The sequence below is a fragment of the Ranitomeya imitator genome, chromosome 4 (genome assembly GCF_032444005.1).
Source record: "Ranitomeya imitator isolate aRanImi1 chromosome 4, aRanImi1.pri, whole genome shotgun sequence".
In the NCBI taxonomy this organism is placed as follows: Eukaryota; Metazoa; Chordata; class Amphibia; order Anura; family Dendrobatidae; genus Ranitomeya; species Ranitomeya imitator.
In genome coordinates this window covers 632,404,224-632,427,866 of record NC_091285.1, presented here as the reverse complement: position 1 = coordinate 632,427,866, position 23,643 = coordinate 632,404,224, and the positions used below count along the sequence as shown (strand labels likewise).

The window sequence follows — 23,643 nt, the reverse complement described above, 5'->3', positions numbered from 1 at the left end:
CCCACTGATCCGTGGACCCGACACAGTGTCCACTTTCCAAACACAATGGCGTGTTGGCCAAGTTACAACTGCCCGACAGTCCAGGAACACAAAGGCAGCTTAATCCTTGGGTCATCTGTTTCCTCCCTCTTCCCCCTTTTGTGAACCATGGTCTCTTTAAGAAGTGCAGTGCTACCCATCAGTCCCTGAGGAAAAGTTAATGGTCAAAATGGCATACAGTCCATGGGGATAACAGGACAGAGTCTATGGGGCTGTTGCACACAGTCCATATGGTCACAGGAGTAATAGTCCCTTTAAGAATTCACAGTTGTGCAATCCAGCAGGGTGTTGCGCAAAGGCAACTTGGAGAGGGAAACAACACACATAAAATAAAACATTCGGCTGTACTGGCCAACACTTGCTGTCTCCGGTTATTCAGGGGCTCCTGCCCCTTGGGACGCAGAATAGTCCCGTTTGATGTGCAACAAGCACTTACGTCCGACACTTTATATTTCGGCCACCATTTTAAATACTCCTCCAGTGGCCATATTCAGACCCAGGTTTTTCTGGCTCTGGTCTTTCCGACATAAGGGGCCCTGGGACGTGTGAGCTTGGACCGGTATTTCCTTAGGGGGCTGTGATGTACTCATCGGCCATGTCGCCATCAAAGACTTCAGATGCTCTGCCCTGCTGCAGGGCTTCGGCCACACCGTCACAGTCGCTTCTGCCTTCGGGTCCAGCTCTTGACTCGGGACCTCTGGTGGGACCTCTAGCTTCTTCAGTCCACCTGGCCGCAACTCCTCCGACTGCTACACCAACTGCCACTTCCATTTGCACCTTCCTGATTCCCCACGGAGTGCTATGCCATACCATCGGCCATCTCTCTCCAGAAGAAATTCTTGATGCTTCACTTCTACCTGCTCACTCTTCCTCTCTCTCACCAACAATGGCGTCTTCATGCTCTCCTCAGGGTGTATTTTTCTTGGACTCTGCCTTCCCTGAGCGGGGTTACTTCTGGTTTTTCTGCCCTTTTTGTGCGATTCCCCGCCCGATCTCCAGTCACTTGCAGCAATGGGCGGAGTTTTTTCTTCCGACAAACCCATCTGGGCACCACTTACGATGGGAGGTCTTCTCTAGGCAGACCACCTCTCCAAAGACGCCCACAACGGGCAAAGCCTCCTTTGGTTTTGGCACCTTTGTCTGCCATCTTAGCTCCCTCGACAGTCACCATCTTAGCTTTTTCAAGGGTCCTTCTGCTTTTTCTGTGCGAGGAATCTGTATCCTGCCGACTACGCCAAGTGGAAAGGTTCACGTGGCAGTAGTCGTGGGAGAGGGACTGACGTGTTCCCAAACCCTTGCACCCTTCAAATAAACAATGTCCCGATTCCCTTGTGCTGTTTCGGCCCCCGAACTCTGCTGTCGCCAGGCTTCCAGATGCAGAAACATACGCACATAAATCAGGGGACACTCGCTTCTTAACAAACAGTTCAACTTTACTTAGCATATTCAGTTCAATTGATGTTGCAGCAAAGTACATTTTCACATTCTCTGTTTGTTCTGCCGGAGCTATCCCTTCGCTTAATGGCTCCCTCGGCCCTCGGGGGTACTTTGTCCGGTTTTGCAGTTTCTATAAGACTCATCCCGTTTCCCTCACACATCTTCCCTTCTGGATCCCCCTTGTAGGAAGAGAATAAGGCACGTTTCCCAATGCCTAGGTTGGTCTGTAGGCTCCTGACATCACAGGAATGTCCACAGAAGACAGTTGCCGATGTTCTCATACTGGGAAACAGTTCATACTTTTCGTGCTCTCCTGCCCTCTGGCCTTGAACTCCTGCTAACACATTATCTATTTCAGATCTAATCACCAACTCTCATCTGTCTAACCAAAACCAGGAAGTTCTCCCTGACCCCTCCCATGCTGGGGCTGATCCTGAACATTTAACTTTATCCTAACCTGTGCAATTTACAATCTATTTCCAATATTTAGTATGCCCACAACTGAATCTTTCCCTTCCTAACTTAATCCCCATGTCCTATGCTATACCTATGTCCTATACTTAACCCTGTACTTTCCCTATATACTATACATAAATCACATTATACATTTACCACAGTAAACTACATTAACCGTGCACATTAGTACCTATAAAACTCAATGCAATGCACATATTAATATACTTACAAAAATCAAATAAAATCACACACTTTGTACAAACACTGTTTTGAGAGGGAGAGGCATATGACAGCCCCTGCCACACCCTTACACCACCCAACTAAAATTTCCTGCACCCAATATATACTTTCCAGTTGTATGTACCATCCAATACGGTGTGCTTTTATTGAATTGACCTCTTATTCTGACCCACCTTTGCTCCAGTTTTATCACTTGATGCCCTATTGGGCTGGTTCTTTGACTTGGTGACTGCTCTTTCTGCAAAATGCTAACGTCTTACCGCCTTGGTTTGACCTTGACTTTAGAAACAATTTTGTCTTTGACCCCATCTCTCTGATTCTAACCTGACACATTTACCTACGTGGTCACGAGACTCAGGAGAAGTGGTACGAGGGGAACGATTTTCTTCTACATGAAAAATAGACCATTCTCTTCAATGTATGGTACTTTGGATCAATTCTTTTGTCAGTTTTTACCGTTTGGCATCCATTTATCTTGTATGAAGAAATAAAATGTCTTCGCTTCTCCCATCCATTAAACAGTAAAATACATACAACACACAGTTGACATCCATTTTTTGTTCACAGGTACACAACAAAAATCAAACTAAGACAATGCAATGTGCCGAATTCAGTAAGCGGTGCATGCCACTTAATGATTTCATCGCATCTTGTGAGTGGTGTGTACTACGTAATATTTAGTGAATCGGATGGGCAGGTCTGGACCATTTTGGTGGAGCGCCTTCAAAGCGGCATGAAAATGTTGTGCACAAATTTGCCACTTTTCAAAGCTTTTATGCCAGTGTTTTAACATAAAAGCCTTGAAGAATTTGCACCTTAGGGCTTATACCCAAATCTATTTTTTGTCTATGAGTGCTATCCGTAGCACTTATACCTATAATAGTCCGTACAAAAATTGCGGAGTCAAGACTGATGCTGATCTGAAGTGTTGGATCAAAATTGTCAATGCAAGTCTATGGGTCAATGAAAAAATCAGATAGCGTTCGGATACCATGTCAGTGCTGGCCGCTTTCCCTAACTGATAGATATAAGGTAGAGAAACTTATTTTCTTATTGTTTCCCATCTGAGAAAAATTTATGAAATTCGAAATAAACTCTGATGATTGAAACTGACACACTGACTAATCTCTGATAAAAAAAAAAACCCTGACGAAACCCTGAATGATTTTCTCCTGTGACTACCATCTGAATGAGCCCTTACTGTCAGGTTTCCTTACAGATTACATGTGATCATTGGGGGTCCAAGTAGGGAGAAACCTTGTGATTAGCCGATTGTCGTAAGACCCTTCTACTGAGAACTTGGTTGTATGATTGCCTTTGGTTGACTATTTTTGAGTGTATTAATGTCCCATTTCCTGGGCTTTCTCTTCCCATCTCAGGCACATGAGGCTGAGGTTATGTACAAATCCTGTGTGACAGACGCGAATGTCCGCAGTGACCAGCAGGAGAAGGTCCGCCAGAGAATAATATCACATATCAGAAAACTCATCAACCAGGGGGACCAGGTGATGAAAGAGGTATGTAATGTAAGGCCAAAAGTATGGTGTTTGAAAAGGTAATGTGGAAAGTCTGCAGGAACTGAGCCACCGCATCCAAAAAATGTGGTACATGGAGTTCTTGCAGAGATTTCTTATTGATGGAGGCTACCAAAAACATCCCAAGGCCTCTTGAATTCATGGAAGAATCATTGAGATATTGCAGAATCTTTATGGAGTGAGGAGTTGCCAAATTATAAAAAGTTGGCAACTATGATTTAATGAGATCTTGCCATTATGATGATTCTATTCAAATAAGAATATCAATATAATGCCCTAATTAAATGAATCACAATTAATAATAAAATTATATCCACCCTAAACAGGGTCAAAAACGTGTGACTTTTAAGCTCCTGTAAAGCTATAACTCTTGAAGCATCTGTACCCCTCCACAAAATTTGTAACAAACCCACCACCCTCCATGTGCTATTTAAAGTACTGAGGTATTCTTCTGTAACGGTATCGAAGCAATGGCAGAATGGGGAAAACAGAAAGGGAACAAAAAAGTTAGTACGCCATGATGAAGATCCTATATATATGTCAGGGAAGTATGTAAACAGGTCACGGTATGCAACACGCAGATGAGGACAAGGAGGACGCAACCAACTTAACTCTCTATTTTTCTAATGTGGGTATAGGGATTGGGGTTATTAACAGCAGGGAAATAGTAGGAGCGCAGAATATTTACAGTATTCAATGTACAACATACAATGTTGTTATCAAACACACAAGAACTCTTATAGTGAATTCTCTATGATATCTGACTAATCACTTATGAGATTAGTGATTAGTGAACAATATTCACAATCTTGAGGGTATTAATGCAATGTTCCCCTTTAGTGATACAGGTCCTAACAGGAGGTCTCCGGTTCTTCCCACTAGGACGCAAGTCCTTCTGACAAAGTCAATCAATGCTTTTTGGGCCCCTCTCCCACTGACCAGTCCCCATCCCATCTGCTGCACTATCCTAGACTGAACCCTCAACCATACGTCAGTGCTGAAAGTGACAGCCTGGCTAACTTGCACCTCCGATTCACTGCTGCAGATGCCCTCTTCCAAATCGGGATCCTCACCGGGTCTTCAGTGTTTGACCTGTGACAGTTGTCTTTCGGGCCTGGATGGAGGAGGGCTGGGTTCCTGGTCTTGACTGGCATAGTCTGATTCACAGGTCTTGACTGGCACAGGTCTTGAGCCTCAAGTCTCGATCCCTGTCAGCAGCTGGGCAACAACTTGCTGGTTTGCTCCTTTCAGGCTATGGCGTCTCGGCCTCAGTGTACCTCTCCACACACTTCCTGCTCGTCTCACTGGTTGGTGCCAAATCTCTTCCCAACTTGCCGCTCCAGCTACTTGTACCGAGGAACTGCATCACAGCAGTCACCTGACCTGGTGTCTCGTCTAGGTTTGTTCTTCCCGAAACTCTTTCTCTTCCTGTTGGTTCCGCAGGGTTCTAGTTAGATAGCAATTGGCCGCCTTGAGACATGAATGCTGCATAGCGCCAAGGAATCTTATCTTATATGGTACACTCTTACAAGTATATAGAGACTCACTTGTGAGAACAGGTTCTTCTTTATTTGACATGTCTTAAAATACAGTGTGTTTGGGGGTTGTACTTCCCCTTTATCAAGTGATAGAGATACACGCAAATCCTGAGGTTCTTGAGCCTGATACAAGTGTCTTACAAATTTCACTTGTTCTCCGGCATTGGTTTCCACCACTTTGGTTTTCACTTCTTATGTAGCCGGGGACTTTTGGATCTCCTCATGCACCAGGATCTGGGTGCATTGGCTATCTCTTAAATGCTATAGTTGGACCCCTTGTCTAATAGCGGTTAGTAAGATATGATGGGAGATGTAATTTTGAAACGGTTTGAGTGCCACAGGTTGCAAATCACTAGTCTGAAGCATGAAAAGCTTAAGATATGACTGAAATAGAGGAACATCCTCCTAATTAGTTTCCAACCATGATACCACACTATGGCTGCCTTCCTCCTGGCACTCTAGAAAATTGCAGTTACTGAAGAGTAGGAAGAAGTGTTATATTTCTTTTAAAGAAGACCAGGTCAAAAGTGTCTAGTTTTTGCGCTTATTTTATTCTCGCTGCTCCCCTGAATATTCCATGTATTTTCTTGTTCAAATCTGCCATACGGTTCCAGAGATGTGGGCCATTATATTTAGTGCTAATTTTCATTGTCTCTACCAAAAGAGTGTGTCTCAAAGAGTAATAATGCAGAGCAGCCTAAAGACACACCCCAGAGGATCCTGTGAGCCAAGCACCCTTGGTAAAGACCAAAAGTAGTACTAGAAAAAAATCCCATGTCTCTTGAACCTTATGACGAAGTTAACAGAAAATGATTATTCATGGGAGCAGCGGGAATAAAATAAGGACAGAAACTGGACACTTTGACCTGAAGACAGGTTCTCTTTAAAGTCCATCAATTCCCAACCATTTTGTTTTTGGAAGCATCCCTAAAAGACAGTGTCCTTCATGGGGGACACCAACAACTACCCTATCCAACTGTCATATTGATGGTTCACACAGTTGCTATTTTTTGAGTGACCTAGTCACTAGGATGGCATATTTGGGAGACACTGACTTAAGGGATTACTAATAAAAAGAGGTTTTGTAGGGCCAAGAAGCACAAAACTTTTTTTATTATTGTACAATATTTTTTATGAATACTGGGAAATGACATAACAATAGCAATCATGTAAAAGCAGCAAAAATCACTGTGACAATACTAGCTGTTGCAAATCTAGTATAAAAGGCACAAGGCAGAAGTATATGAGGCCTTAGTTTCTATCCAAGGCCCTGGATAGGGAAGGGATGGGGTTAGCACTAGTCATCCCCATTACAACTAAAGACAGCAAGGGTGAACAAGCGAGGGGATACACTTAGCTTGAAAAGACCACCGATATATCATGCCAGCAATCCTCCTAGAGAACGCCTTGAAGACAACTGCTAGTACTTCCAAACACATAGGAAAATTGAGCTACCACCAGCGCTCTGCTGAAGGAACTGAGGGTATTTCAACCTTCAGCAAGGGTGTGTAATCAGCAGCAGAAGGTGGAGGTGACTGCTAGGTCCTAGAGGGAGAAGGACATCACTCCACAACAGAGATGTAAACGTAAAGACGGGGCTTGCAGAGCTAATCGTAATGACCTTCTACGGCCGGATCCAGGATGACTGTCTTTCACACCTGACATACCCGTGACACACGGTGCATGGATTGTCACTTGCTGTAGTTAAACCTAGAACAAGCTTGTTTGTATTTTAATTTCTTGTGCCACCAAATCTCTAGTAAAGCTGCCGCAATTTCATTGCCTGCCCGAACTATTTCCATATGATCTTCAGAGTTGTCGTCAAGGAACAAAACATGAAAATACTCTTGAGCAGAATTTGATAGTCCTTCTTATTACAGTGATAACAGTGAAACCTTTTTCAAGATGAACACAAATAGTATTCTCAAAGAAGAAGGACTTTGTACATACAGTATGATATAAAAATATTGTAAAAGAATCAGGTCTAGATCATGGGTGATCTTCTCAAAGAGATGATTTTAGCTCTAAAAACAAAAAGTCAAGGTCCAAATTATTCAAACAATTCCATTCTTGATCATAATGGGGTTAGGAGACTTAAGCCCTTCCATCCTCTGTGGGCTGATATTCTGTTTTCTGTCCCAGCCCTGTAACTAAATACCATAGCTAAAGCAAAGGGGCTTGTTGGCACTTGCCTTGGGCAGCCAGTATTGTTCTGAATTTTGAAACTTGGGGCATCCTGGAGAAAAAGGGGGCATAATTTGTGAACCGTGCCTGGATCATTGGTGATGGGCATTACTGGGAGGTTTGGGAATGTTCCTGGGTTAAGTTTGGGTCATGACTTAAACATACCTATTCACGCATTTATTCTCTGTTTATTATTGTGAGTGCAAATTATCCCTTTTGGGACTTGTGGGACACTATAGATAGCTGGCGCCCCATCACCCTAGAAATCAACATTCGTCTGACCTTACCAGTTCTGGCTATGTGATCTTCTCACATGGATCTATGTCAGCAGGAAATTTTTGGCAGAAATGTTGCTTTAACGACACCACATGACAGAGAAGGAAGTGTCTATCTGTACAGAAATTACATCCTTCCCTAAAAAAAAGGATCGTTACCATGTTCTTTAGTAATTTTACTCTTAGGATCTATCTAAACCCTATTTCTGAAGGACATTACTTACAGCTCTATGTATGTAAGGGAATCTTGTTAGCTTTAAGGCCTATGTGACAACAGTAAGGAGGGCCAGTGTTGTCACCCATGTATTAGTTACAGCAGTTGCTAGGCAACACCTCAGCGGTACTGGTGAAGGACCTCAGTTATAGCATATTTGCCAACAATTCGGATTTTGAGGACATTCCTGTGAATCGGAATCCAAAAGGGGCAACGCTTTGCAAAACTATGGTCCGAAGTGGCTTTTGGGGGTCATTTCTAGACACTTTGGGGGCATAATTGGACATTTGGAAGACGTCCCTAGGTGCTTTGTGGGGGTGACTTTCTTTACAGACGAGCAGAAGAACGTAGTCACCTACATTTTTGTGCCCTCCTGAAAAGACAGACACCACCAAAAAGGAGCACAAATGGGGTCAGTTTGAACTCCGTTTGTCTATAGTGATGAATGGCTTCGTCAGGGGCACATCTGAATTTTTGGGAATTCAGACAGAAGTCCCTGACATGATTCCTCAAAGCACTCCTGAATGCAGGGTTTACCTAGGCTTATAGACTATAAGAACGAGCTCACTGATGGATTCTTAGAACTCATTCTGCAGTGTGTAAGGAATCAAATAGCTTAAAAAGCCAAACCGTGCAACGTTTTTAATTAAACCGAATAGCAAAAATTATTTTTAGCCTAAAATATAGTCACTTAAAGAGAGACTGTAAAACCAAACTTATAGTATAACTAAACACATTACCTTGTAGGGGATGTAGCCCCCTATAGAAATCTCACTCTTAGTGTTATGATTGCTGACTTCTTTCTGAAGAAACTAAAGTTTAATCATATATACTAATTACGGAGCTTGGTGCACCCTGGGTGTGGCCAAGAGGCCTGGCGCACCATCTGCTTCTTCATGCCCCATCTACATCACTGCTGATTGACAGCACCGACTTTCCGAGAGCAGGCGCTCACGGTAGAGAAAGCTTGTGCTGTCAATCAGCAGTGATGAACGTGGGACATGAAAAACCAGTAGGGGGAATGGTGCACTAAGCCTCTTGGCCACACTCAGGGTGCACCATCTCCGTAATTAGTATGTATGATTAAACTTTCTACACATCATTGTTTTTGGCCTTTTCTCAAGACATGTCCTACTTTGAACCGTGTTGCAAATCAAGCCCATCAATGTAAATCTATGACCCCGTGAAAAAAATTGGATATCACTGATGTGTCAGCCGTGCGCTCTCCATACTTAATAAGAGAAGCTAAGAAATTGTCTTTATTCGTATGAGAAAAAGAGATGCAAAAAGGATTGTGAAAACTGACACGAGAATCAGAAATGGATCCAGAACCAGACCATTTATCGCATATGAGGAAAAAGCTTCATGTGGGAAAACCGGCCTAATGATGCAATATTTTATATATGGCTATACCCCTGTAAAAATTACGCTGACTTTATACTGTCAGCCGACAGATTCCCTTTAAAGAATATAAGAATTATTCCTGAAATTGTCCTTTAATGATGGTATGGAATATGGTCATGAAAACGGAGTCTGAAACGCATAGACGGGAGATATGGGAGCTGGATTTTTACTGTACACGTAATAACCCGCACTTCTGCCAAGCTGAGTCCATGCTCGGCAGGTATTGTAATGAGCGGGACACATACACAATAGCTGCCGATCATGGAAGCATCTTGGCGGGTGTGCTAGATCTTACCACCATCACCTTCGATGCGGGCGACCCCCGGAGACCACTTTTCAAGAAATAGTTTTGTTAAATTTGCCAAGCTGCAGTAATATTACGTGTTTTTCTCAACTCTATTTTGAATGAATATGTGTAAGTGAAGCATGCGCCTCATTTTAATGCTTATACTGTAGAGAACTCCTCTTGCATCTCGTTCCTTCCATCTCCAGAGCTGAACTTTAGCCTGTTTTCAAAACCTGGTACTGCAGAGATATTAACCTATAAACCCCCCTTATTTTTCTATTTTCTGGTAGGTGACGCAGAACCTTATGCGTATGAAGCGCTCGCAGTGTGAATCTGTGCCCTCCGGATACGGCAACTTGCTCAGCCTGTGTGAACCATATGAAGTTGGAGATCGATATCTTCAATTCATCTTGACTCTACCAAGAAAGTATATAGAGCCTGAAAAATACACTTTTGTGGAGCACACCCCTACAAGCCAAAGGTGAGGTCACCATATGGTTATTCCTGTGTATAGCTTCTATCTAGTTGGGGGGGGACATGTGTCAGTATTTCGGTACCATTCCCCATGGGTTAGAATCAGGATCGGCCTGCTCACAAAGGTAACTAAAATGTGCAGATGGATCAAATGACTGCTATGTGCTCCATGACTTATGGAAATTACCATTAGGTGTCAACTAGAGTAATGCTACAGCAACAGCGACATCTACAGGCTTAATTGATGTACAGCAAGTCCGCACAATTTAGAGTAACGTGTCTCTTGGCACTGACAAATTATCCACCATGGGTGCTCGGCTTACAGCACTAGTGAATAGGAATTAGGGAACTAATATAGGGAATTGGAACACAACCTGCTGGGTTCTACTACAGATTACAGCTGATTGCAGGGGATCCCAGCGAAAAGACAGTGTTAGGCTTACCTAATGAGGTGGATCCCCATAGCTCAAGTTCCGTGTGGGCACACGGGTAACGGGCAATGGTGCAGCATGTAGGTGAGGCACACTGGAAACAGGTTCCGGAGGTCCTGGAGACCGCAGGTGGATAAGACACTAGGACTAGGTAGCAGAGATCCTGGAGAGCGCCGACAGGTAGCAGAGATCCTGGAAACCACAGACAGGTAGGAGAGGTCCTGGAGACCACAGACAGGTAGGAGATGTCCTGGAGACCACAGACAGGTAGCAGAGGTCCTGGAGACCGCAGACAGGTAGCAGAGGTCCTGGAGACCGCAGACAGGTAGCAGAGGTCCTCGAGACCGCAGACAGGTAGCAGTGGTCCTGGAGACCGCAGACAGGTAGCAGTGGTCCTGGAGACCGCAGACAGGTAGCAGAGGTCCTGGAGACCACAGACAGGTAGCCGAGGTCCTGGAGCCCGCAGACAGGTAGCAGAGGTCCTGGAGACCACAGACAGGTAGCAGAGGTCCTGGAGACTGCAGACAGGTAGCAGAGGTCCTGGAGACTGCAGACAGGTAGCAGAGGTCCTGGAGACCGCAGACAGGTAGCAGAGGTCCTGGAGACTGCAGACAGGTAGCAGGGGTCCTGGAGACCGCAGACAGGTAGCAGAGGTCCTGGAGACCACAGGCAGGTAGCAGAGGTCCTGGAGACCACAGACAGGTAGCAGAGGTCCTGGAGACCACAGACAGGTAGCAGAGGTCCTGGGGACCGCAGACAGGTAGCAGAGGTCCTGGAGAACGCAGACAAGTAGCAGAGGTCCTGGAGACCGCAGACAGGTAGCAGAGGTCCTGGAGACTGTAGACAGGTAGCAGAGGTCCTGGAGACCGCAGACAGGTAGCAGAAGTCCTGGAGACTGCAAGTGGACAGGTAGCAGAGGTCCTAGAGACTGCAGGCACACAGTACTCTGGAGCACTTAGAAGTCTTAACACCCAAACACAGGTGTTCGTCTTGATGGGCCTTATATAGGTCCAGGTAGATGATCACACTGGATCACACCATGCCATCTGCAAAGCCTGACATGGACCGTAACAGGTGTGTAACAGAACAGACAGCCTGTAAAGCCACTATATACAATAGATAGCTGTCGGACAAATGACGATTCAGCAGCTATCTCTCCCAACTCTGCCATACACTGAAACGCTTGGCTCGATCGAGTGCTCCTGTTTTCTCTGAGAGTTGCTACTAGACTCCTCTGGTGGGGTCTTACCTCCTGGGAAACAAAAGGATCAACAGTACAAAATTGGACATGCCGGATCCTTTTTATCCTTGACATCATCTGCTGAGAGAGTCCCGCGGGCCCCATACACATTAGACCGTTGGCTCGTCAGGGGTGTAACAGAGAGGAAGAGGATTACACCTCCAAAGATGTTGCTATAGTGACTTTATGCTGTGGTGTGTTATACTAATGCATCCGTTATGTGTCGATGTTGGATGCAACTGTTAATAGTATTATTATGAGTGTCATGGCTTCCAGATGTAGAGCTCAGTCGAGTGGAGGAGAGAGAAGTCAGTCAGGGGGAATGTGAGAGACTAAGCTGAAGTGTGTGTGTGTGTGTGTGTGTGTGTGTGTGTGTGTGTGCGTGTGTGTGTGTGTGAAAGGAAGGAGTCACAGCGAACTCGGCTTCCATGTTGCAGGGCCTGTGGTATGAGAGCTGTTGGTTAGTGGGGACCCTAAGATGGCACTGGAGGTGATGAGACGGAGGTTACGTGTAGACCAGACCTAGAGATACTGAGCTTGCCAGGCTGGGGCACGGGCACTGCACCAAAGTAAGCTGCAGGTAGTAGGAAAGCAAGCTGAGAAAAATGCCGGACCCCTACAAACATGCTGTATGTAATGCTTCTCATAACATACGTGCCGCCACCTGTAACCACTATGTGTGTACCTGTGTGTAAAGCAGAAGATGCCATCAACAAGCTTTGTACCTGCCACCAATTCTATATACTTTTCATCAGTCCCACCAGTAAACTGCGGTTTATTTCCATATACTGGTGACGAGAATGGCTCCTTCCTTACCAAAATACTTTCCTTATATGAATTGATAAGCTGCTATCAAATATTGTTTATGCCGCTTATCTTTAGCATAAATTATGATTGGTTGAAATGTATCCTGTCCGTAGTATCCACCATTGTCTGTGGATTGTTAGAAGGATCTACCAACAAAAATATCGCGAGTGCTGCCTTGACCTCAAAGGGAATGTGTTATCAGAAAATGTAGGTTAGTTCACTAGTAAAAATGTAATTAATCAGTAACATATCTATTATTGTATACTGCTTTCTTTTTATCTACAGTCTCATTATAATATTATCCTGTGATCATTTTGCAGGTCGTCACCTACTGGCAAACGGAAAAATGCCGTGCAGCTGGTCCGAGTGTCGTCTTCTTTGTCTGACCTCAATGTCAAAATGGATGAGACAGGAACAAAGATATTGCCAGGTGTTGTGTAGAATTAGTTCCATGCTTACATATACAGAGGCATGAAGGATTTATTGCAAAATTGACTGATATTTTGAACTGTTCATTATTCCCTCTGACTTGACTAAAGCCCCAGTTGCAGCTGCCAAAACATAGCTCCAAAGCATATTGCTGCCTCCACCATGCTCCACTCTGGGTATGGTATTCTTTTGGTGATGCATATTTTTGACTTTGCACCAAACACACCTTTTGGAATAATTGACAAAAAGTTCAACCTCAGTCTCATCAGACCATAACACGTTTCCCCACATGCTTTTGGCAGGCTTGATGTAGGTTTTTGCAAAACACATGCGGGCTTGGATGTTTTTCTCTGTAACAAAATGTTTTGCTACTCCATCCCACAAGCCAGATATATGAAGAATGCGGATGATTGTTATCACTTGGAGTACACAACCAGTAGTCGCCATAAATTCATGCACCTCCTTTAATGTCCTTTTGATGTCTTTTCATCAGGGATGTCCAGTTCTAGATAACGTCACTGCTGTGCCAAATTTATGCCACTTATTTCTTTAAATCAAAAACAGTTTTATTAAGGTATAACCATAACAATATAGAAGGTACCAGATCACAAGAGTACAGTGATTTTAACAAAAAATGTAAAAACGCACATTACTTCAGCTCCTGGATATAAATGAAAATAACCCCTTACCTCAACCTGCTTATTCCCACGCCAACAACCCCCCACCCTTGTTTGCAATTCAAACCAATATAAGTACATATAAGTAAGGGCCATTTATTCAGTGCACAAGAATAGAAATGTTATCTCTCCGGGGGTGCAATGATTATTCGAGAATAAACATTAAAGATCACATCTCTAGTGAGTGCGTCAGATACCACTGTTGGGCATTTAATAGCGTCTGCCCACTGCTTTCCGAATTTTTCTGTGGCACCCCTCTTAAAGAGGTTGTCCACTACTTTTACATTGATGGCCTATCCTTAGGATAGTCTAACACAAACGATATAATGGTATAGTAATCTAGCACTTTAACAAAATAACTAAAATAACTAATACCTAAAAATAATTCTTTATTAATGACTAATAAAAACCTGTCTGATCGCCATATCTGATCGGCCGGGGTCTGGCAGCACTGCAGATCAGCTGTCACCGGTGGCAGCGGCCACCACCAGCCATAACTACCTACCGGCTGTCTACTTGTAGTGGCAGGGGCTTGTTATTACACATCCGCCTCCTATTGATTTGTATAGGAGGAGGATGTGCAGTATTCTACGGCGGCCACAAGTAGACGGCCAACTCCGCAAGAAAGTACTTCCAGCCGGCTGTTGTCGTCACCGATAACAGATGACTGGCAGGGGTGCCGGGTTCCAGACCCCAGCCGATCAAACATTGAAGGATAGGCCATCAATGTAAAAGTAGTGGACAACCTCTATAATGTAAACCTAATACCAAAGTAAAATAGTAGTGTTTAGGCTCTGGACCACTTCCTCTATTGTAGGGGGAGTGTTGGACTGCCAATGTTTAGCGATAGACTTTCTTGTGTGGTAAAGAATTTTTTCTATGGCCAGATGCAATGGAAGAGAAAATACAATATCTCTCACATCCCCTAAAACACAAGATTTGGCATTCAGAGGCAGTCGAATGTTGCATACCTCTCCCACCAGCCTACCCATGTTGTCCTATAGTTCCCAAGTCTGGAACATGACCAGAACATATGGACCAAATCTGCCCCTTCTTCACTACATCTTGGACACTGATCATCCAATCTGAGGTTCATTTTCAGTATAATTTTTGGAGTTCTATATGCTCTATGAATTTGGCCACAGAAGATGGAAAAAAAGTAAAGATCTTGCACTTAATTTGATTTTCTTTTAATAATTTCCATTTTTTCACTTTATCTAAGGAGAACGAGGCTCTTGGGGGAACAAGATTGCATCCACCGACTGTGAGATTGTTGGGGGGAGCAGTGATCCCAGATCTCTAGATTCTACTTTAGAGAGTCCAGGTAATGGAAATTTCTAGCCACCAAGCAACACAGAGAGTGTCCTCACTCTCAACAAAGGTTTTGGATATCCCCAACCTATTGTAGCTTTGATTCATCCAGTTTGTGTCATCATTCAGCCATTGTGAATGTAGCTGGTGCACATCGATTCTCAGAACCCTGTCCATCCGACATGTCGGTAATCTGTAGCCAGAAGACGGGAGCCTTGAGAACCTTCTCCTACATCCCTGCATCTACAGCTCCTCTTTTAATTAGCGTGCGACTTCCTCATTGTAGCGTACCTCACATGTAACATCACACCTGCCAAATGTAAAGAAAAGCCTCAGATTCCGTCAGGTAAGAGGCGGTTCTCACGGCTCCCATCCAGCAACCACAAATTACTCATTTGGCTGATGGACCAGGTCCTGCAAATCGATTTGCCCCAAATCTAATTGTGAATGTTGGCATTCATACAGAAGGCTTTTACCAAAAAATAGCTTTGCCTGACTGTACTGTTGGGGTGTTGCGATAAAGGGGTTGCCCAGATATAGTAAAACATGATTGCTTTCCTCCAAAAACAGCTCCATACCTGCCCATGTGTTGCGTTTGGTATTGCAGCTCAACACTTTTGAAGAGAATGGGGCTGATCAGCAGTACCACACTCAACCTGCTGGATAACCACTTAATGTGGATATTTCTCTAAATAAGATGTTGCCAAACTTCTCTTGAATCCTGTGATGTTTGTGAATTATACCTATACCTCCATTCATATCTATTTGTTCTTGCTCCTCCTTAGTTCACTTTGTGAGGAAAGTGGCCAAAGCTTCATCTACGGGGACCATGTCGTCTGATGATCTTGATGAGAGAGACTCTTTCCATGCAGAGGATGTAGGTGAGTAATTCAGGAACCATCATGCCACAGGTTTTCCATTGCCCATCTAGTACCTTCCTCACCATCTACATGACTCCATAGACTCCACAGATGCCTCCTCGGAGAACGGCATGCATCTCCACATCTCGGACAAGCTGGTCATATCCTCAGCTGCCCAAACCCATCGACTTCGACGCACAAGAGTTCCAAGCAAATGCAGAGAGTGTGAAAACTTCATGGTTTCAGGAGTTGAGTGTGAGGAGGTGAGATGTCCATGTAGTAGAAGAAACATGTCGCATATGTTTAAGAATTATACAACTATATGTTTAATCCTATCTCTTTGCTGCAGTGCTACCTGACGTGTCACAAGAAGTGTCTGGAGAGCTTATTGATCAAATGTGGTCATCAGAAACTTCCACCCAAAGTACCTCTGTTTGGTGTCGATTTTAGTCAATTTCCAAGATACTTTCCTGAGGAGGTTCCCTTCATCATCTCCAAGTGTACATCCGAAATTGAATTGCGGGCTCTTGGGAAACAGGTAAACCCTTTCATCATGGCATACTAAACGTGGTCATAATCACTTCTCCTCTTTCACATTTAGTTGGTTCTTCGAAATTCCATCTTGAAGGGGTTGACCAAATTCTGAGTTCATGGAATTTTAAGAGTAGAGAACGGCTACAAAGAGTTAATGATAAACTTACCTGGAGCAGCCAGTGCCAGGCAGCAGCTGCCAAGGCAAACAGGATCATGGGGTGCATTAAAAGAGGTCTGGATACACATGATGAGAGCATTATACTGCCTCTGTACAAATCCCTAGTTAGACCGCACATGGAGTACTGTGTCCAGTTTTGGGCACCGGTGCTCAGGAAGGATATAATGGAACTAGAGAGAGTACAAAGGAGGGCAACAAAATTAATAAAGGGGATGGGAGAATGTTATGGCTGGCAATCAGGCAACACAGCGTGCAGTAATCAGCGCACATACAGAGATCTGGCAATAACCAAAAACAATAGGACGAGCTCTGAGACGTGGAATCTCTGTAGACTGCAGTACCTGATCTATCCTCACACAACTATAAGCAGCAGTGGATTGCGCCTATCAACTACCTATGCAACTCGGCACTGCCTGAGGAGCTGACTAGCCTGAAGATAGAAATACAAGCCTGACTTACCTCAGAGAAATACCCCAAAGGAATAGGCAGCCCCCCACATATAATGACTGTTAGCAAGATGAAAAGACAAACGTAGGAATGAAATAGATTCAGCAAAGTGAGGCCCGATATTCTAGACAGAGCGAGGATAGCAAAGAGAACTATGCAGTCTACAAAAAACCCTAAAACGAAAACCACGCAAAGGGGCAAAAAGACCCACCGTGCCGAACTAACAGCACGGCGGTGCACCCCTTTGCTTCTCAGAGCTTCCAGCAAAAGTTAATAGCAAGCTGGACAGAAAAAACAGAAAACAAACTAGAAGCACTTATCTAGCAGAGCAGCAGGCCCAAGGAAAGATGCAGTAGCTCAGATCCAACACTGGAACATTGACAAGGAGCAAGGAAGACCGACTCAGGTGGAGCTAAATAGCAAGGCAGCCAACGAGCTCACCAAAACACCTGAGGGAGGAAGCCCAGAGACTGCAATACCACTTGTGACCACAGAAGTGAACTCAGCCACAGAATTCACAACAGTACCCCCCCCTTGAGGAGGGGTCACCGAACCCTCACCAGAACCCCCAGGCCGACCAGGATGAGCCACATGAAAGGCACGAACAAGATCTGGGGCATGGACATCAGAGGCAAAAACCCAGGAATTATCTTCCTGAGCATAACCCTTCCATTTGACCAGATACTGGAGTTTCCGTCTAGAGACACGAGAATCCAAAATCTTCTCCACAATATACTCCAATTCCCCCTCCACCAAAACAGGGGCAGGAGGCTCCACAGATGGAACCATAGGTGCCACGTATCTCCTCAACAACGACCTATGGAATACATTATGTATGGAAAAGGAGTCTGGGAGGGTCAGACGAAAAGACACCGGATTGAGAATCTCAGAAATCCTATACGGACCAATAAAACGAGGTTTAAATTTAGGAGAGGAAACCTTCATAGGTATATGACGAGAAGATAACCAAACCAGATCCCCAACACGAAGTCGGGGTCCCACACGGCGTCTGCGATTAGCGAAAAGCTGAGCCTTCTCCTGGGACAAGGTCAAATTGTCCACTACCTGAGTCCAGATCTGCTGCAACCTGTCCACCACATAATCCACACCAGGACAGTCCGAAGACTCAACCTGTCCTGAAGAGAAACGAGGATGGAACCCAGAATTGCAGAAAAATGGAGAGACCAAGGTAGCCGAGCTGGCCCGATTATTAAGGGCGAACTCAGCCAACGGCAAAAATGACACCCAATCATCCTGGTCAGCGGAAACAAAACATCTCAGATATGTTTCCAAGGTCTGATTGGTTCGTTCGGTCTGGCCATTAGTCTGAGGATGGAAGGCCGAGGAAAAAGATAGGTCAATGCCCATCCTACCACAAAAGGCTCGCCAGAACCTCGAGACAAACTGGGAACCTCTGTCAGAAACAATATTCTCAGGAATGCCATGTAAACGAACCACATGCTGGAAGAACAAAGGCACCAAATCAGAGGAGGAAGGCAATTTAACCAAGGGCACCAGATGGACCATTTTAGAAAAGCGATCACAGACCACCCAAATGACCGACATTTTTTGAGAAACGGGAAGGTCAGAAATGAAATCCATCGAAATATGTGTCCAAGGCCTCTTCGGGACCGGCAAGGGCAAAAGCAACCCACTGGCACGTGAACAGCAGGGCTTAGCCCTAGCACAAATTCCACAGGACTGCACAAAAGCACGCACATCCCGTGACAGAGATGGCCACCAGAAGGATCTAGCAACCAACTCCCTGGTACCAAAGATTCCTGGATGACCGGCCAGCACCGAACAATGAAGTTCAGAGATAACTTTACTAGTCCACCTATCAGGGACGAACAGTTTCTCGGCCGGACAACGATCAGGTTTATTAGCCTGAAATTTCTGCAACACTCTCCGCAAATCAGGGGAGATGGCAGACACAATGACTCCTTCCTTGAGGATACTCGCCGGCTCAGATAACCCCGGAGAGTCGGGCACAAAACTCCTAGACAGAGCATCCGCCTTCACATTTTTAGAGCCCGGAAGGTATGAAATCACAAAATCAAAACGAGCAAAAAATAACGACCAACGGGCCTGTCTAGGATTCAAGCGCTTGGCAGACTCAAGATAAGTAAGGTTCTTATGATCAGTCAATACCACCACGCGATGCTTAGCACCCTCAAGCCAATGACGCCACTCCTCGAATGCCCACTTCATGGCCAGCAACTCTCGGTTGCCCACATCATAATTACGCTCAGCAGCAGAAAATTTCCTGGAAAAGAAAGCACATGGTTTGAACACTGAGCAACCAGAACCTCTCTGTGACAAAACCGCCCCTGCACCAATCTCAGAAGCATCAACCTCGACCTGGAACGGAAGAGAAACATCAGGTTGACACAACACAGGGGCACAGCAAAAACGACGCTTCAACTCCTGAAAAGCTTCCACGGCAGCAGAAGACCAATTAACCAAATCAGCACCCTTCTTGGTCAAATCGGTCAATGGTCTGGCAATGCTAGAAAAATTACAGATGAAGCGACGATAAAAATTAGCAAAGCCCAGGAATTTCTGCAGACTTTTTAGAGATGTCGGCTGAGTCCAATCCTGGATGGCCTGAACCTTAACCGGATCCATCTCGATAGTAGAAGGGGAAAAGATGAACCCCAAAAATGAAACTTTCTGCACACCGAAGAGACACTTTGATCCCTTCACGAACAAGGAATTAGCACGCAGTACCTGGAAAACCATTCTGACTTGCTTCACATGAGACTCCCAATCATCTGAGAAGATCAAAATGTCATCCAAGTAAACAATCAAGAATTTATCCAGATACTCACGGAAAATGTCATGCATAAAAGACTGAAAAACAGATGGAGCATTGGCAAGTCCGAACGGCATCACCAGATACTCAAAATGACCCTCGGGCGTATTAAATGCCGTTTTCCATTCATCTCCCTGCCTGATTCTCACCAGATTATACGCACCACGAAGATCAATCTTAGTAAACCAACTAGCCCCCTTAATCCGAGCAAACAAGTCAGAAATCAATGGCAAGGGATACTGAAACTTAACAGTGATCTTATTAAGAAGGCGGTAATCAATACACGGTCTTAGCGAACCATCCTTCTTGGCTACAAAAAAGAACCCTGCTCCCAATGGTGACGACGATGGGCGAATATGTCCCTTCTCCAGGGACTCCTTCACATAACTGCGCATAGCGGTGTGTTCAGGTACGGACAAATTAAATAAACGACCCTTAGGGAATTTACTACCAGGAATCAAATCGATAGCACAATCACAATTCCTATGCGGAGGTAGGGCATCAGACTTGGACTCTTCAAATACATCCTGAAAGTCCGACAAGAACTCTGGGATGTCAGAAGGAATGGATGACGAAATAGACAAAAATGGAACATCACCATGTACTCCCTGACAACCCCAGCTGGTTACCGACATAGAGTTCCAATCCAATACTGGATTATGGGTTTGTAGCCATGGCAACCCCAACACGACCACATCATGCAAATTATGCAGTACCAAAAAGCGAATAACTTCCTGATGTGCAGGAGCCATGCACATGGTCAGCTGGGCCCAGTACTGAGGCTTATTCTTGGCCAAAGGTGTAGCATCAATTCCTCTCAACGGAATAGGACACCGCAAAGGCTCCAAGAAAAATCCACAACGTTTAGCATAATCCAAATCCATCAGATTCAGGGCAGCGCCTGAATCCACAAACGCCATGACAGAATATGATGACAAAGAGCACATTAAGGTAATGGACAAAAGGAATTTGGACTGTACAGTACCAATAACGGCAGAGCTATCGAACCGCCTAGTGCGTTTAGGACAATTAGAAATAGCATGAGTAGAATCACCACAATAGAAACACAGTCTGTTCAGACGTCTGTGTTCGTGCCGTTCTACTTTAGTCATAGTCCTGTCGCACTGCATAGGCTCAGGCTTACTCTCAGACAATACCGCCAGATGGTGCACAGATTTACGCTCGCGCAAGCGACGACCGATCTGAATGGCCAAGGACATAGACTCATTCAAACCAGCAGGCATAGGAAATCCCACCATTACATCCTTAAGAGCTTCAGAGAGACCCTTTCTGAACAAAGCCGCTAGTGCAGATTCATTCCACAGAGTGAGTACTGACCATTTCCTAAATTTCTGACAATATACTTCTACATCATCCTGACCCTGGCATAAAGCCAGCAGATTTTTCTCAGCTTGATCCACTGAATTAGGCTCATCGTAAAGCAATCCCAGCGCCTGGAAAAATGCATCAACATTACTCAATGCAGAATCTCCTGGTGCAAGAGAAAACGCCCAGTCCTGTGGGTCGCCGCGCAAAAAAGAAATAATAATCAAAACCTGTTGAATAGGATTACCAGAAGAATGAGGTTTCAAGGCCAAAAATAGCTTACAATTATTTCTGAAGCTCAGGAACTTAGTTCTGTCACCAAAAAACAAATCAGGAATCGGAATTCTTGGTTCTAGCATCGATTTCTGATCAATAGTATCTTGAATCTTTTGTACATTTACAACGAGATTATCCATTGAGGAGCACAGAGCCTGAATATCCATGTCCACAGCTGTGTCCTGAAGCACTCTAATGTCTAGGGGAAAAAAAAGACTGAAGACAGAGCTAAGAAAAAAAAATGATGTCAGGATTTCTTTTTTCCCTCTATTGGAAATCATTGAAGGGCTCCTTGTACTGTTATGGCTGGCAATCAGGCAACACAGCGTGCAGTAATCAGCGCACATACAGAGATCTGGCAATAACCAAAAACAATAGGACGAGCTCTGAGACGTGGAATCTCTGTAGACTGCAGTACCTGATCTATCCTCACACAACTATAAGCAGCAGTGGATTGCGCCTATCAACTACCTATGCAACTCGGCACTGCCTGAGGAGCTGACTAGCCTGAAGATAGAAATACAAGCCTGACTTACCTCAGAGAAATACCCCAAAGGAATAGGCAGCCCCCCACATATAATGACTGTTAGCAAGATGAAAAGACAAACGTAGGAATGAAATAGATTCAGCAAAGTGAGGCCCGATATTCTAGACAGAGCGAGGATAGCAAAGAGAACTATGCAGTCTACAAAAAACCCTAAAACGAAAACCACGCAAAGGGGCAAAAAGACCCACCGTGCCGAACTAACAGCACGGCGGTGCACCCCTTTGCTTCTCAGAGCTTCCAGCAAAAGTTAATAGCAAGCTGGACAGAAAAAACAGAAAACAAACTAGAAGCACTTATCTAGCAGAGCAGCAGGCCCAAGGAAAGATGCAGTAGCTCAGATCCAACACTGGAACATTGACAAGGAGCAAGGAAGACAGACTCAGGTGGAGCTAAATAGCAAGGCAGCCAACGAGCTCACCAAAACACCTGAGGGAGGAAGCCCAGAGACTGCAATACCACTTGTGACCACAGAAGTGAACTCAGCCACAGAATTCACAACAGGAGAACTACAATACCTAGATAGATTAGCGAAATTAGGATTATTTAGTCTAGAAAAAAGACGACTGAGGGGCGATCTAATAACCATGTATAAGTATATAAGGGGACAATACAAATATCTCGCTGAGGATTTGTTTATACCAAGGAAGGTGACGGGCACAAGGGGGCATTCTTTGCGTCTGGAGGAGATAAGGTTTTCCCACCAACATAGAAGAGGATTCTTTACTGTTAGGGCAGTGAGAATCTGGAATTGCTTGCCTGAGGAGTTGGTGATGGCGAACTCAGTCGAGGGGTTCAAGAGAGGCCTGGATGTCTTCCTGGAGCAGAACAATATTGTATCATACAATTATTAGGTTCTGTAGAAGGACGTAGATCTGGGGATTTATTATGATGGAATATAGGCTGAACTGGATGGACAAATGTCTTTTTTCGGCCTTACTAACTATGTTACTATGTTACTATGTTAAAGAGCATCTCCCTCTTTGGAGTACCCATCCTGTCCATCATTATACAAACAACCCATTGATTTGCTTTTACATTGTGTAATACTTATTTTCCACTGTGACAGTGCTGCAGAGAAATTAAACATTTAGGCCCCAATTCATCAAAGTATTTTATGCCAGGAAACTGACGTAAAACACTTTGAAAAGTCAGAAAAATGTTGACAATTTTGGCGTTTTCAGTTTTGGGCACCTCTGCTAAAAATGGTAGGAGCCGGAGAGGAACTTGGGCATGGCTATGCGTGCTCATCAAATTCATGAAAAGTGATGACGTTTCTTACTCCTGAAATGTTACTCCAGTCCCTGATTGGAGTGACATTTCTGGCAATGTACACAACAGTGACAAGATGCGGCGAATTCATTAGGTGGCGTGCGCCTCTTAATGAATTTGATGCTTCTCATTTCAGCACACCCCTCATTAAAACTGCTATACAAAATGTCAGTCTTAATAAATTGGGGCCTTGAGGTTTGTTTACACGGAACAACCAGGGTCATAGACCGCCAGTCAGCTGATTATTTGTCGATTGATGGGCGTTTAATAGCTTATGTACACAGGCCAACAGCGCTTCAGATGTGCATATATTGATATGTGCAGATCGCTCATAGGCTGCCAGTGTTCTCGTCAATGTGAGTCATGTTTACACAGAACCATGTGCTGCCGAAAACAATGATCTTTTGTGCAGCA

At 44.5% G+C, this 23,643-nt stretch overlaps 1 protein-coding gene across 2 annotated transcripts in view; it reads left to right on the top strand.

Annotated features, from left to right (window-relative positions):
- Positions 1 to 23,643, top strand: part of GMIP (GEM interacting protein) — a 108,238-nt gene that overhangs the window by 76,601 nt on the left and 7,994 nt on the right. For both annotated transcript variants that reach the window (XM_069766766.1, XM_069766765.1), the window contains 7 exons: positions 3,552 to 3,689; positions 9,899 to 10,089; positions 12,881 to 12,990; positions 14,889 to 14,990; positions 15,763 to 15,858; positions 15,940 to 16,100; positions 16,187 to 16,375. In XM_069766766.1, coding sequence (XP_069622867.1) covers positions 3,552 to 3,689; positions 9,899 to 10,089; positions 12,881 to 12,990; positions 14,889 to 14,990; positions 15,763 to 15,858; positions 15,940 to 16,100; positions 16,187 to 16,375 — 987 coding nt within the window. The remainder of the gene's footprint in view (positions 1 to 3,551; positions 3,690 to 9,898; positions 10,090 to 12,880; positions 12,991 to 14,888; positions 14,991 to 15,762; positions 15,859 to 15,939; positions 16,101 to 16,186; positions 16,376 to 23,643) is intronic.